This window comes from Podarcis vaucheri (assembly GCF_965113315.1).
Source record: "Podarcis vaucheri genome assembly, chromosome: 8".
NCBI classification, from domain to species: Eukaryota; Metazoa; Chordata; class Lepidosauria; order Squamata; family Lacertidae; genus Podarcis; species Podarcis vaucheri.
This window is the reverse complement of record NC_138766.1, coordinates 74,607,578-74,623,214: the sequence shown is the minus strand read 5'-3', so window position 1 is coordinate 74,623,214 and position 15,637 is coordinate 74,607,578. Positions and strand designations below refer to the sequence as shown.

General features: G+C 43.0%; 1 protein-coding gene across 1 annotated transcript in view; it reads left to right on the top strand.

Moving 5' to 3' along the window:
- The window catches only part of NUDCD1 (NudC domain containing 1), a 48,919-nt gene extending 39,238 nt beyond the window's left edge, over positions 1–9,681 (top strand). The window contains exons 9-10 of the mRNA XM_082235682.1: positions 6,303–6,459; positions 8,647–9,681. Of these exons, the coding sequence (XP_082091808.1) occupies positions 6,303–6,459; positions 8,647–8,939 (450 nt within the window). The 3' untranslated portion in view covers positions 8,940–9,681. The remainder of the gene's footprint in view (positions 1–6,302; positions 6,460–8,646) is intronic.
- The last annotated feature ends 5,956 nt before the right edge of the window (positions 9,682–15,637 follow it).

Genomic DNA, 15,637 nt, shown 5'->3' with positions numbered 1-15,637 from the left:
TCTTGCAACTTGCCAGTCATCTATGGAAGCCCTGGAAAGGGTCAATTAGACACCCTGCGTCTGCTGTCTGCCTGGGCCTGCAAAACCAAGGGCATTCTCAAGCACCTGAGAAGCCAAACCGAGCAGCTGATAGCTCATCAATCGCAAACTGCCAGAAGCTTGACAATGCAGCTTATCTTGGTGGGCTTCGTTTCAAAGTTCCTCTGTACCTTCTTCCTGCCTCACTTGTCTGTTTTTGTTTTGTTTTTCCATTTTAAGCATCGGCAGCCAGGTCTTGTTGCGGACCCCAGCTCTTCATCGCAGCCGCCCCTTGCCTCAATTTTTCTAGGTGTCTACACAGCTCATTCTGCCCGATAAAAGTTGACATTTGGAAACAGCATTACAAATAGTCAACTTTAGCAGATAGACGTGCTGCATGAAGATTTGCCACCCCAAGGCTTATCCAAGCTCGGATCGTCTGCATTAGCTGCCCATGCTTTGAATGCTGCTTGAATCCAAGAACAGCCCTGAATGTCGGGCATTATGCATAGTTGTTGCACAGAGGCAGCCGCTGCTCAAAGCAGTCTGCATTTTACTTTGAAATTAACTGCTCTCGAGAGCATCAGTGAATTTGGAAACTTCTAATGTGATTCAGACATGGATTCTTGGTGCAGGGTTCCTGCACAGACAGAAAAGTGCAGTTAGCTGTTGTCAGCTACTATTGATGTTAATTAACAATTAAATGTATTCTGTCTATATAAAAACAGAGATGCACATTATTGTTGCCTCTAGAATATAGGCGTGGCTGAATCTAATCAACATGCTAGATAGCATTACCTTGTTTGGGTGTGTTTAATCTTTGCATGCAAGGTAATGTAACCAGTGCTTTTTTGAGGCACAGGACTACTGTAATGTGAATTCATCTTGTCTGGCCAAAAAAATATCCACAACCGATACATCTCTTTTGTCAGAGATGAAGGGAAATAGCTGCCATTAGTGTCTCTTTATGTTCTTTTCTGCTTTTCCTAGTAATCAATGGGTTGGTATCGACTGCTTCTATTTTCTTTTTGTGCCTCAAAAATAATTGCCATCTTGCAAACTGTAATTATTTTTTTGCAGACTAGTTTAGAATACCAGTAAGCTTGTCCTTTCTGCCTTGTGGGGCTTTTCTGTATTTTAAAATTACTGGGTAACTAGGTGCCTTTAGCTAATTTATGCCTGATAAATTTCAAAGCAAGCAACTCTTCTCTCCTTCCTGTCTGTTGATGAGGGAGAGGGATCTCTTTTTCTACCATCCCTTGATGCAGATTCTCTCCCCACTCCACAATATTCTGCCATCTCTTGCCCATCTGGGTCCAAGTTCCTACATCCATAATGCACATTGAACACATGAACCAAGGCAGTCTTTGACTAGGCTCAGTTGTATGGTGCTGTTACTTGTGCAAAAATTGCTTGGGCAGTCATGGTTGTGGAGAAGAACCTGTCTTTCAATCTGTTGCACAATAAGGTGAGGAGAAGTGGTCAAGAATGGTGTGTCTTGTAATCCACCAACATCTGGAGGGTCACAGTTGTTTGCTTACAGTACAGAACAAATTTCAGTGTCATTGTAATAAGAATAGTAGTAGTAATTTATTATTTATACCACACCCATCTGGTTGGGTTTCCCCAGCCACTCTGGGCGGCTCCCAGCGGAATACTACTACTACTACTGATGATGATAATAAAGCTATAAAACATCAAGCATTAAAAACTTCCCTAAACAGGGCTGCCTTCAGATGTCTCCTAAAAGTCAGGTGGTTGTTTATTTCCTTGACATGATGGAAGGGCATTCCGCAGGGCGGGCGTCACCACCAAGAAGGCCCTCTGCCTGGTTCCCTGTAACTTTGCTTCTCGCAGTGAGGGAACTGCCAGAAGACCTTCAGAGCTGGACCTCAGTGTCTTGGCTGAACAATGGGGGTGGAGACGCTCCTTCAGGTATACTGGGCCGAGGCCATTTAGGGCTTTAAAGGTCAGCACCAACACTTTGAATTGTGCTCGTAAATGTGCTGGGAGCCAATGTAGGTACAGTGGTACCTCAGTTTAAGAACAGCCCTGTTTACAAACTGTTTGGTACATGAACTCCACAAAACCGGAAGTAGTGTTCCAGTTAGCGAACTTTACCTCAGTTTACGAACGGAAGCCAAATGATGGAAGGGCACCGGCGACAGGAGGCCTCATTAGGGAAAGCGTGCCTCGGTTTAAGAATGGACTTCCAGAACGGATTAAGTTCATAAACCGAGGTACCACTGTATTTCATTTTAGATTACCCCTCCAAATGTCAAGATCTCAGAAGTCAACAGCTGCAAGATTCTATGGTTGCCAAAAGCTCTTCCATTTTAGAAACAAGCTATCCACCAGTAAGAAAATATTGCTAATCTCGTGCAGTTTCCTCTCTTGTTACTCCTTAACCCTAAAACTGATACTGCAGGGCGTGAGTTGTGTGAAGGTGGCATCACACTGTTACCAGGAGTAGCACCGTGTTTCTGGTCCTGACTTGGACATCCATGTAGACTGCTTTCCAGGAAGAAGCCTTTGCACAAATAGCTGTTCACTCAGACTTCTTCACTGCATGCAGTTGGCTTTAACTTGTGCATGTCCAGACCCTCCCAGTGTCCATTTTAAATGACAAAGAATAATCCTTGGGACCAACCTGCAGCCGCCCAAGAAAGCTAGCCGATCTCTAACCCACTTGTGAGCACCAGGGTGAGTGGGTAGGTGCATGAGGCAGCCTCATTATGGAATTTTCTCAAAAGCTTGGCAGGTTGCCTCTGGTTTTATCTTTAAGCAGCAAAAAGCTTTCTGTTCCAGTAGGTGCCGGGGAGAGTAAGTGGAATTGATTTTGGAGGCTCTGTCGTGTGCTGCTAGTATGCTGTTTTATGCTTTTCTGATCAGGGGCTTTTCATCTCTCTTTAGATACTGTGTTGGGCTTTTTCTTTTTTAATGTAAGGTTCCCAGAAGGTTCAGAGGAACCATATGGTAGGAAACAAATCTCAAAACAAATTGAATGTATGCACAAGAAACATGTCAATCCTGAAGGCTGTCTAGCAGAGAAGCATCTTTGTGTCCCACCTCCCATCTATACTGGGTTAATTTAATGTTTATCAGTAAGTAGCATATTTTAGCCAACCACCTCTCTGGATGGCACTTCATCACCCCTTCATATGGGCTCCAGTTCGGTAGCTTAAGGTTCCCACGCACGCACAATAGAATCAGCCACAATAGAATCAGGGAAGCCAAGTTACAGGGAACGAGGCAGAGGGCCTTCTCGGTAGTGGCATCCGCCCTGTGGAACGCCCTCCCACCAGATGTCAAAGAGAACAACAACTACCAGACTTTTAGAAGACACCTGAAAGCAGCCCTGTTTAGGGAAGCTTTTAATGTTTGACAGACTATTGTATTTTAAATTTTTTTGGAAGCTGCCCAGAGAGGCTGGAAAACCCAGCCAGATGGGCAGGGTATAAATAAATTATTATTATTATTATTATTATTATTATTATTATTATTATTATTGCTACTACTAAAGTAATATACAGTGGTACCTCGGGTTACATACGCTTCAGGTTACATACGCTTCAGGTTACAGACTCCGCTAACCCAGAAATAGTGTTTCAGGTTAAGAACTTTGCTTCAGGATGAGAACAGAAATCGTGCTCTGGCGGCGCGGCAGCAGCAGGAGGCCCCATTAGCTAAAGTGGTGCTTCAGGTTAAGAACAGTTTCAGGTTAAGTACGGACCTCCGGAACGAATTAAGTACTTAACCCGAGGTACCACTGTATTCATTAGGTTTGCCTTATTTCATTAGGAACTATAATGAACCATGTGAATCCCAGTAAGAGAGACATCTTCTTGATCTTAACTTGTATGGGGAGGGTGTACATTCAAAGATACTGGGTAGAAGGAGAAAAGGGTGGGGGGAGAGGGAAATAATATTAATAACAGTAATCTGTTTTGAATTAGTCCATGGAGAAGCTTACGTTTCTCTACGGCCTTCCATTCTGGTGTTCCTAACGCGGAGTTGGATTAGAAGTAAAGTGGATTCAGGCATTATTTATTCAAGGGAGTCAGCATATGATATTAGAATCTGCCAGCAACGTTATTACTGCAGACAGTGCATGATGTATAGTCAATGGGACTCTCAGAATCATAGTAGAAATACTGATTCCCTGACCTAGAAAATCATTTCTCTGAAAACGTTAACCTTTCTCACTCTCTGCTGTTCATCCGCAGCACGGGGGGGGGGGGGGGGTTCATCCAGCGACTGGTGGTGCTGAGATTGGGAATACAAATGTAAACGTGTAAAAGTCCCGATATCGGTGGCCTCACAGTTTTGCCTCTTTGCAACAAATAACATCCAGAGAGCCTGCTTTAGAGGAGAAAACAGATGGGTCATAGTCGCATGGCAGAGATACTGCCATGTGTGCAGAAATATTTCTGCATGAAACCACAGAATGCTACTGCCAGTCAGTGCATACATTACTAAGCTGGATTTGACATGGTCTAAGACAGCTTCCTCTGTTCTTAAACTAAGAAAATATTTAAAAAGGGAAAAACAACAACCCTGAAGTAGATACTGAATTTAACAAACTAGTCCAAGAGCAGACGGGTGCTTAAGCCCCCAGTTCTCGGCTAGCCCTGCCTTTGGTTACAAGTTGCCGTCTTGGCTGAAACAGCCAGATTGTTCTTTTTCTGAAAAAACAGCTGCTGGCGATGTAGCCTTTGCATCTAACGGATCTGCTTCGATCCTTCTTGGCGTGCAAAGCAGAGCGGTTTATTTTCATTCCATTAGACACCTGAGAAGTAGGTGCTTAAATTGGCTTAAACATTATCTTTACAAAATGGGGCTGTCATGGTCCCAGACCACTCAGAGATCTAGACAGCCATCCTTGCTGCTTTTAGGCACAGACTGTCCTCTCTTGGCAGATCAGAGAAACCGGCTTGTCATGGGGGAATAAATAAGCCCTCCTAACTCCCGGCACCCATTGCAACGTCCCCCTTCCAGAGGTAGCCTTTGCCTTCCTCTGGCTTCTCTCTTCCTCCCTGGCTCCTTCTGAGACTTGCTTAGCTGCTGCCCATCCTGACTGGTTGCTGGTTGGACTACTTGTGAGCAAGCAGCCATTTCTTCCCCCACATCCTCTTTTGGAAGACTTGGCACTTGTGGGTTGGTGGTTTCGTTTACCGTTATAATTGTAGCTGTTGTTCAATGTATATAGCAAGCCCTGGCAATTCACCAGTGGGTTTTGAGAAAAGCAGATGTCGCTGGTAGTCTTTCTAAAGGAAGTTTTGAATTTCTGCTTCTTTATTTTTATCGTTGAGTAACAAACACTACATAAATATTACCATTAGGGGGAGAAACAGGAAACCGAGAGGTGCAAGTCATTGCTTAGACACTTAAACAGTAATGTCTAGCAATAGCCTTAAGTTCTATATTGATACTTGTTTTACTTCCCTGTCCTGAACGTGCCCAGTAATTTCATAGTTTAAATGGGTTCAGTCCTGTCTGAAACTTCAGAATCTGAACAAATTTAAAAAGTGAAGATTATATTCAGACTAAAATGATAAATGTATTCAACTATGCTGTATGGCCTATTTGTTGCCTATTTATCGTACCTAGCAGTTCGAAAGTGCAAGTAGATAAATAGGTACCACTCCGGCGGGGAGGTAAATTGTGTTTCCATGTGCTGCTCTGGTTCGCCAGAAGCGGCTTAGTCATGCTGGCCACATGACCCAGAAGCTGTATGCCAGCTCCCTTGGCCAATAAAGCGAGATGAGCGCCGCAACCCCAGAGTCGGTCACGACTGGACCTAATGGTCAGGGGTCCCTTTACTAAGAGTCCAAGGTAGCATGCATTTTGACCTCATGATGACACAGGGAGGTAGATTATACAGTACTGTGAAATAGCCATTAGCTCATAGTCAACCAGCAAGTTTCATGGCCGAGTGCAGATATGAACTTTGGTGTACCACCTTCTAAGCCAACATGCCCTACTGGCTGTTAGGAATAGAATTTAGAGTAATCTTTGAACCACGAGGAAGCGGTTTTGAATGGCTCTAATGTTGCGTTAAAACATTCCTTGGTGTAAGTAAACCACCTTTCATATCTATGTCAGGGCAAGGGGGAAACCAAAACTGACTCTAGCTATTCTGGTCCTCCACAGTTCATGGATACCTGCTCTATCAATTTTCTTTCTGCCCCCTCCCCAACTGCTGTGAAGCTGCTAATGCTACATATAATCAAGCAGATAATCTTTACATTTGTACTAAAAGGATCCCCCCTTTTTTTCTGCAGGTGAATCTTGGAAGCAACCAGTACCTCTTCTCTACGGTGGTGGATCCCAAGGAAATGCCATGCTTCTGCTTACGCCATGATGTTGATGCTCTTCTCTGGCAGCCACGCCCAGATCAGCAGGACAAATGGGAGCACATTTCAACCTTCAATGCCTTAGGTATGGGAGGAAGGCTTTTTGAAATAGCATTTCTCTTCCTTATAAAGCTGTGGTCCATAACTCTTCCAACACTTCCGTGCAGTATCTCTGATCTCATCCATAACAGAGCTCTCTGTCTTTCAAAACTCGGTTGATAAATCGCTGCATCTTGGAAAGTAGCTAAACGCTAAGCTGACTTCCGTAATGACTTAAAAGGGAATAAGCAACCAACCGACAATTGGGGGGGGGGAATCAGTATAATCTTAATTACTGCCTCCTCATCATAGCCAACTAATTGAGAATGGAGATCTCTAAAATCTTAATTACTATCTCATCAGCAAGCCAAGTTTCTTCAGAATTAAATAGAAATTAGTTTTATGGATGAAGGGTTCTACAGTGCCATCTGGAGAACATAAATAGAATCTATGTCCACAGATAAAAAACATATTTCAGGGTTGTGTGCAGTTAAGTTGTAGGTAGACCCAATGGGTTTAAGTTAGTCATGGCCATTAATTTCTGTGGGCCTGCTCTCAGGAGAACTTAGTTCGAGACAACTCCTAGATCAAATTTGAGGATCAATTCCAAGTTAATTGCTCCAGGGTGGGGGGAAATCCATAAAAAAATTCCAGGCATGCTGACTGACTTGAGTGGATTTCACTGAGCACACTACTGACAGAAGGAGTGCTGTAGTATTGCCCATCTTATACCCTTTGGAAGATTTCAATTCAGGATTGTGTTGAAAGTGTACAACAACACTTTAGGGTTTTGGGTTTTTTAGCTGGCAGTCCAATGTTTTTAATCTTCATTGTGGAAAATAACAGGGAATTCAAAAGCATTTTTGCTTTAATCATCCCATAATTTTTAATGAATAACACTTTGTGGTGAATTTCCACATCTTTGGGTCACTTCATATACTGAATTTTTCAGAGGCCAGTACAGTGGTACCTCGGGTTAAGTACTTAATTCGTTCTGGAGGTCCGTTCTTAACCTGAAGCACCACTTTAGCTAATGGAGCCTCCTGCTGCTGCCGCGCCGCCAGAGCACGATTTCTGTTCTCATCTTGAAGCAAAATTCTTAACCCGAGGTACTATTTCTGGGTTAGTGAAGTCTGTAACCTGAAGCGTATGTAACCTGAAGCATCTGTAACCTGAGGTACCACTGTATATTTCCCATTTCTACACATATGATTGACTGTATTTAAAAGTGCTCCTTCTGTTCCAAAAGAGGTTGGCTACAACTTTGGGGTTTGTTTGCTTTGCATTGAACAGCAATGTGCTGTGTTATACCACAGTCTGTGGGAGCGATTTAACTTAGGAGTCCCTTGCTCAGGGACAATGGCATATTCTCATCCCCCCATTGCCCCCCAGATTGGCTGAGGCGGGGTCAAAAGAACCCTCAGAGCAGCGCATGGAAAGAAGGGGGGGTGTAGTTCCATCTGGCAAGCTAAAACAGTTATGCAGGCAGAGCTTCTGTAATGGAGCAAGACTGAATTCCACCCTGTGTTGAAAGTTTCAGCTGTGGCGTTTAGTATAGAGGTTGGGTGCTCCCAAAACAAGTCCAGGCCTGTCTCACACTCTCCATTGTCTCTCAAGGCAGACGGATGTCAACAGCAGCAGCAGCACAAGCTCCCATCAACCCTGACTGACATGCCCAATGGTCAGGGATGATGGGAGTCAGCCCTCCCATATCAGGAAAACACATTTACCCCAGCTGCAATTCTGAACAGTTTCAAAGGAGCGACACCCAAATGGAGGGCAATGCAGTAGTCTATCCCTGAGGATACAGGGCATAGAAGATGCTTGCATCCAAAAGAAATACTTGCCAATATATATTTTTGCATCTTCTTTCTTTAAAAGAACAAAAAACTCAGTGGTTGTTTCTTTAAAAAATGGCACAGACCTCTATTTGAGAGAGCATATCTAAAATACAGTGGTACCTCGGGTTAAGTACTTAATTCATTCCGGAGGTCTGTTCTTAACCTGAAACTGTTCTTAACCTGAAGCACCACTTTAGCTAATGGGGCCTCCTGCTGGTGTCGTGCCACCGTAGCACTATTTCTGTTCTCATCCTGAAGCAAAGTTCTTAACCCGAGGTACTATTTCTGGGTTAGTGGAGTGTGTAACCTGAAGCATATGTAACCTGAAGTGTATGTAAGCCGAGGTACCACTGTAGCCCTATCTTCTTTTTTATTGTCTGTGTGTGCTTCAGGTTATGTACAAGCATCAAAGCAAGACAAGAAGTTTATGGCCTGTGCCCCAAATCACTCCTATTCTGCCCTTTGCGAGTGCCTGCGACGCGTGTTCATCTATCGGCAACCGACTCCTCTGTCTACTGTTCTCTACAACAGGAAGGAAGGAAGACAAGTGGGGCAAGTTGCAAAGCAGTTGGTAGCGACTCTTGAAACCCATGACCCCGTTTTGGGGTTCCAGGCAACAAACGAGAGATTGTTCGTTCTGACGACGAAAGTGCTCTTCATAATAAAAGTGAACACTGAGAACTAATGACCAAACATATTGCTTTATCGTTGCATTCAAAATTGGCTCACATAGTGACTGCATAAAAAAATTATTAGGAAAATACAGAGGTATGCTGTAAGTTCAAAAGCAACATTTATCGCACCATGACCAAAATGTATCTTCGCATTTGCCTTGTATTTAATAGAGAGAAGTTTTCGGCTTTATTTTTTAATAAACAGTTCATTATTTGTGCAAGGTTGCAGTTCTGTTAAGGAAGTGCAAGGAATTTGTTTGTTTTTCTCTTTCCAGCAGGTGATTCCATGAAATGGTTAATTTGCTGCTTTTCCAAATAGTTTCCAGTCACATCTTTTTTAATAATAGCCGGTTGTTCATTTTTCTTCATTTTATTTTTTTATTACAGCAATGTCTTATCTGGCATGCTAAGTCAAATCACTCCATATATATGTGTGTGGAAATCTACCAAAATAATTAAAATGTAATTTGCAGCCTTAGTTAAAAAGGCGGGGTTATTTGTTTTCATTTTTGTTTCGTTTGCTTTTTCATCTCTATAAATGCCTCCATGCTTAGCACTTTGCATTGGCTCATCGGATAAACGATAGTGAGCACGAACATCTTACTTTCCTCTGCTATTTTTTTTTAATTGACTCTGAAACTTCCCATTATGTGTAAACTTTGATTGTGTTTGGGTTCCAGATGGAAATCTTCAACCTTTTTAGAAATAAAGTGGGTTTTTAAAGAGCAAGCAAATAAATAAATACATAAATAATACTGATGTTCTTGTCTTCTTTCCCCTGACGTTGAGGTAGGAGCTCTGATTTGAGGGAGAATAACTAGGGGTTTGAGGGCACTCAGTTCTACAGCTGCTATTACTGTCTGAAGGTAAGAGATAATGAATTTAAACAATGCCATAGGTAAGCCTCTTATGAGAAAAGGAGGTTCAGCACTGTTGCAGAAACAGGAAGGTAGCTGCTCTGCAACTGTCCAAAGGCACACATAAAATCCTCTTCAGTATGATCATGACGCGGGTGAGATCTTTGAAAAATTAAACCAGTTTGTGGACATGATACAAGCAAGATGCACTCACCTATTTTTCCTTTCGTCAGCCAGCCCTGCTGCGAAGCTAAATTTTACTGTTGGAGAAAAAGCTCCTTTATAAAATAACAATTCATTAGTCATATAATAATTCCTCTCCTGCACACAACAGCACATTTATTTATATACTTCAGAAAATTTATCGTTTGATGGTTAAAAAAACACCTGCCCACTCTCAAAGCTGTTTACAAAAAGTTAAAACAATAAGATCAGGAAGAATTTGCAATACTTTAAAACAAACGAAAAGTTAAATACTAAAACATTAAGATTCATGTCAGCATTTATGAAGCTAAGAGTTGTGGGAAGCTCATTTTCTCTGTCTCTTGTGGCAGAGAAAGAAAAACAAATAGCTCCCTACTCATTTTTTCACATAGTCTTCATTATAGCAGACAAAAAAAGGCAAGCATGGAAAATGTAGCTTAACTTCCAAAGGTTACCAACGGAGCAAATCTAACCATAAAAAAGTTTTATTTCCCTCTTGAAGATACTTCTGTACACTTTTTGGAAATAGAATAGTACTTGCAATGAATCAAAGTTTTGCAGCACACATCTAAATCTTGTTCGACCCAAGCATACAAAGATTGATCTCGACATCTCGTAGTGTATCCCCTGCAAAGATAGAGAAGTATCCTAATTCCAAATATGGTTGGATCTCCCATTTCATACACTGTGTTCCACAGCAGGAGGGAAGAAATGGAATGACCCACTTCTGTTCCCACTGTTAAGGGACACAGAGATTTTTGTGGGTCTAATTTAAACAGATCCCTCCATAGCAGCAGGGCATAGCTTATCATTTGATAATAGCAATGGGTAAAATAATTGACTTTGGCAAGTAGTTATTGATTGTTGGGCGCAGCCAGTGCTTAGCCTGCCACGTAAAAAATTTTGCATCCTAAATACGGTGTTATCCATTAATTGACTCCTAAAGCAGGATGGAGCAAAGTCTTCAATCTGAGTGTATTACATGTACTGTAATGCAATTTTGGGATTAAAAGGCCTATCCTTGAGTTGTTGTTGTTAAATTAATTAATTACTTATTTTTGTACTGCCCTTCATTTGAAGATCACAGGGCAGTTTACAGCATAAAAACACAAAAATACACGACATAATAACAAATTAACCAATACCGACCAAGGTTTGTTGCTCCAAGCCACATGACCAACCACTGCTAACCAAAAGCAAAAGCTTCCAAATGTCTCCTCCCAGCCACATGGGAGGAAATGGGCGAAGATGGGAAGCATAACAACTCCAAGATTGGCGGTGGTGTCTTTCTGGTTTAGCGTGATTTGTGAACATGACCACTGGGAGAAGCAACCTCATGGAAATCAGACTTCTATATCTACCTTGTCCTGTCAAATGATAAGGAGAATAGCTCTACGGATCAGATGCAGGTATGTGGCAAACTTGTTTTCTGCGTGCATCGGAAGCCATAACAGAAAAGGCAAGAAGGCAGCATCAGAAGAAGGAAAGGGTGCCATTTTAAAAAATTATTTTTTAAAAAAAGAAAAAACCATAACAACTTAATTTGAGGAGCAGGTTTGGTTAGGCTGGTGACTGGGACCAGCTTAGTATGGGTAGTTTTGCTTAAATGGATTGTGCCTGATTTACAAGCAAAATATCCCAGTCAAAACCTCACAACCCAGAACGACCCACATTTCTCTCCAGAGGCATTTTGGCTAGCTGGACACCTCCAGGAATTTAGGGGGACTTCGTATGGCACATACTCCATTTGTCAATTTCAGCATTGAGTGTGTGACGGGGGCATCTGAGGTTAATATGGACATATCAAACTTCCATATCCCCAGTGCCAACTATATATATTTTAACTTTGTGAAGTAATGTGTTTGTTCTTTTTTAAAACTTCAAATAAGTTGTATTACGGCAGAGCCGTATGAATTGTTGATGTCATTAAAACTTCCTTGCCAGAGACTGCCACTGACTAGGAGCAATAGCTCAAAATGCGTAGGACATTTTAATTTACAAGGAAATAATTTACAGCAGCAGCAGCTGCTTTGTACAGAGATGGAAAAATGCAATCCATTTCCTGCCACTGTGAAATTTGGTTAGCTACGATGCATTGAATGAATATCCATTCAAGCCATAACTTCTTCCTGCCAAAGAGAGTTTCTGAAAGTTATTGGGAAAGTTCAAGAGACATCTCTTGGTAAAGTTTTTCTGGAAATAGCATCTGGCAAGAAACATGCTACAGCATGGGTTGGGCACCTGTGACCCTCCAGATCCCATACAGCTCCCATCAGTGAAGGCTGATCCATTAGGATGAGTGAAGCACTGTCCCAGCAACCTCAGCCTGCCCCCAGCCAACTCTCACTTGCCTGCCTTCTACTGTTGGTCTCCTTACTGTCTACCCTACCAGTCCTCACGGGCATAAGCTCTGGAGGGTTAAGAGAACCCAAAAAACATCACTGGAGAGGAGGAAAGATTGTTCCAGCAGGCAGGCAGAAAGGATCGTGCTGGCAGAGAACAATCATATTGGCGCACCATTGAATTCCCCCCCCCCCACGCAGCGTTGGTTCGTTAGTGCATCATCCTATTGAGTGATTTGAGAGAAAGAGAGTATTAAGAATTGGTGTATTGAGTTTGCCAGTGTGGTGTAGTGGTTAAGAGCGGGAGACTTGTAATCTGGTGAATTGGGTTCGCTTCTCCGCTCCTCCACATGCAGCTGCTGGGCGACCTTGGGCTAGTCACACTTCTCTGAAGTCTCTCAGCCCCACTCACCTTACAGAGTGTTTGTTGTGGGGGAGGAAGGGAAAGGAGATTGTTAGCTGCTTTGAGACTCCTTAGGGTAGTGATAAAGTGGGATATCAAATCGAAACTCTTCTTCTCTTCTTTATTCCCTATTGTGTTATTTTTGGATGGTAACCATACCCACAGATCCACAGAAAACCATGGTCAAGGAAGTCTACTCATAGCCTTCCTTTGCTGGATGCCACCCTTAGATTGTAATGCTGTGGGGAGGGAACGGCTTGTTTTTATTGATTGCTGTGTGCACAACTCTGAGAGTCTTAGGGTAGGGAAAACATTTCAAATAAATATACTAAATGGAATCCCCATGGAATCATGCATGCTGGTGACTTCTGGAGTTATGTTTTGTAACACTTTCAGGAAGTCACGGTTTGGGGACGGGGGCTAGGAATATTGTCAAAAGCTATTTCCATTGCAGCATTTATATGCATTCTGGCCATAGCTGGACTCAGCTCAATATTTATGAACTGTCCACCAAGACCCCCTCCCTGTTTGTTTTCTACAGAATTTTTACCCTGAAGTTGGCTGGGCTATTATTCATTGTGAAAGGTGTCATACTGAGTTTTTTTCAAAGTCTGCTCATTTAACTTTGCTGATGGCAAGACACAGACTTCCTGCTCGAAAACCAAATGCTACGCTACACAATCTCAGAGTCTGCATTTCTTTTTTTCCCTGCAGCACATTAAATGAATGGATAGTGGGACTCAGAAGATCAGCCACTTTGGCTAACCCCTCTTTCCACCTGTACACAACCAGATTCCAAAAAGCAATCTAGGCTTAATAATAGAGCAGGAATGGGGAATCTGTGAGCCTGTAGATGCTGCTGGACTACAGCTCCCATCACCCCTGACTGTTGGTCATGCTAGCTGGGGCTGATGGGACTTTGAATGCAATAATATCAGAATATAATAACGGGTTCCCCATCTCTGCAGTAAAGGAATATGTGCCTGCAAATTTTTCATTCTCTCCTTCCTTTTAGCAGCCTTGTTTCAAACAGTCATTGGACTTCTGACAGCCTCTGTTCTAATAGTGGGTGGGTGTCTCATAAACTCCTATTTTTAAAAAAATAAAATAAACAATAAACAATAAATCGCAGGCAGAAGCAGTGGGCTGGAATGAGCTGTATTGGAATGAGCAATAAGGAACTGTGAGGAGTAGGGAATAGCACAGACACCACGGAGGCCTTGACTATTAGAAAATAAGATTCACTGTAGGCAAAATATCTGTGTAATTCACAAATTATTAAGTCCCTGCTATTCTGCATGGCTCCTGTTGGCAAAAGGCAACAGAGAACATGGTTTACAAAGAAAGGAAGGAGGGAATTGTCTTAGCTGTTGCTGGCTAGAAGATGCAGCAATTGTTACTGGGGGATAATTAGGAATGAAGTAATCAAGTTTCCCCATTAAGTCATCTTACTTAATTCCCCTTTTTAATAAATGTTTAATTTAGATTGTAACCCTGCAGGTATGAACACCTGTCTTGTACAATCTCCACAGGCTACAGAGAACTAATAATCATTTTGGCAGGCAGGTTTTCTTCTGAGAGAGCAGAGCCCACACAGATAACCACTCAGACTGATTTGTGGTAAAGGCTGTCTTCTCGGTGGTGGTGGCAGCTGGTCCCATTGGGGATCGCTAGAGCAGAAGGCATGGAGACCTAGAATAAGTGGAACCAGAGACAAGGACAGGCACTGCCCCATTTTGCCCTAAGGGACCGGCCTCCACTGCTCATTTAGCAGGAAGACAATGCAGGATGACAATACAGTTCTCCAGGAAGTGATTGCTCACCCTGGAATATTTTAATCATGCCTCCGGTTCAGTGAGAACATCAAGGGGGGGAAATGTGACCCACCAGGAACTCTTCCCCATTGGCACAGAGGCCAGTTCTCCATATACTGTATGTTTCTCCATGAAAACTACCTGGGCTAGGCATGTGGACGGTTGTTAAGAGAACAGCAGAGGTAGAATACAGGTACATTTCTAGACCAGCTTCCTGTTTCCCACAGTGGTCAACTATAGGCCTGCAGGAAGCCCCCATGCAGGAAGCCCGCCGGGACCATATAACACTGGTCCTAAAGGATCTACACTGGCTCCCAGTCAATTTCCAAGCACAATTCAATGGCCTTGTCCCTGAAGGAGTGTCTCCCCTTCCATTGTCCAACTCGGACAATGAGGCCCAGCTCTGAGGCTCTTCTGGCAGTTCCCTCACTGCGAGATGTGAAGCTACAGAGAACCAGGCAGAGGGCCTTTTTGGTAGTGGCACCCGTCCTGTGGAACACCCTCCCACCAGATATCAAACAGATAAACAACTATTTGACGTTTAGAAGACATTTGAAGGCAGCCCTGTTCAGGGAAGTTTTTAATGGTTGATGCTTTATTGTGTTTTCAGTATTTTGTTGGGAGCCACCTAGAGTGGCTTGGGCAACCCAGTCAGGTGGGAATCATCATCATCATCATCATCAAGCACAATTCTCTCCCATGGCTGTTGTAGCATACAGAAGGACCCAGGTTCAACCCTTGGCATGTCCAGGAAGGACTGAAAATTTCCCTGTCTGAAACCCTGGAGAAATGCTGAGCTAGATGAGGCCATGTTCTGACTTGGTATAAGCCAACTTTCTGTGTTCCACTATAACTGCTGTTCAAAGACCTGCTGCCTCTGATCTTGGAAGGAGTATATGGTAGCCACTGTGGCTTGCAGCCATTGACAGCTGTCTCCACCATGAGTCTAATCCCCTTTTAATGTCATCTGAACTGGTGACCATCACAACTCCTCGCAGCACTTCCTTATTCCCTGTCCTGAATCTTCCAGCATTCAGCTTCATTGGACAGCCCTGAGGTTCTTGCATTATTAAAGGTAAAGGGATCCCT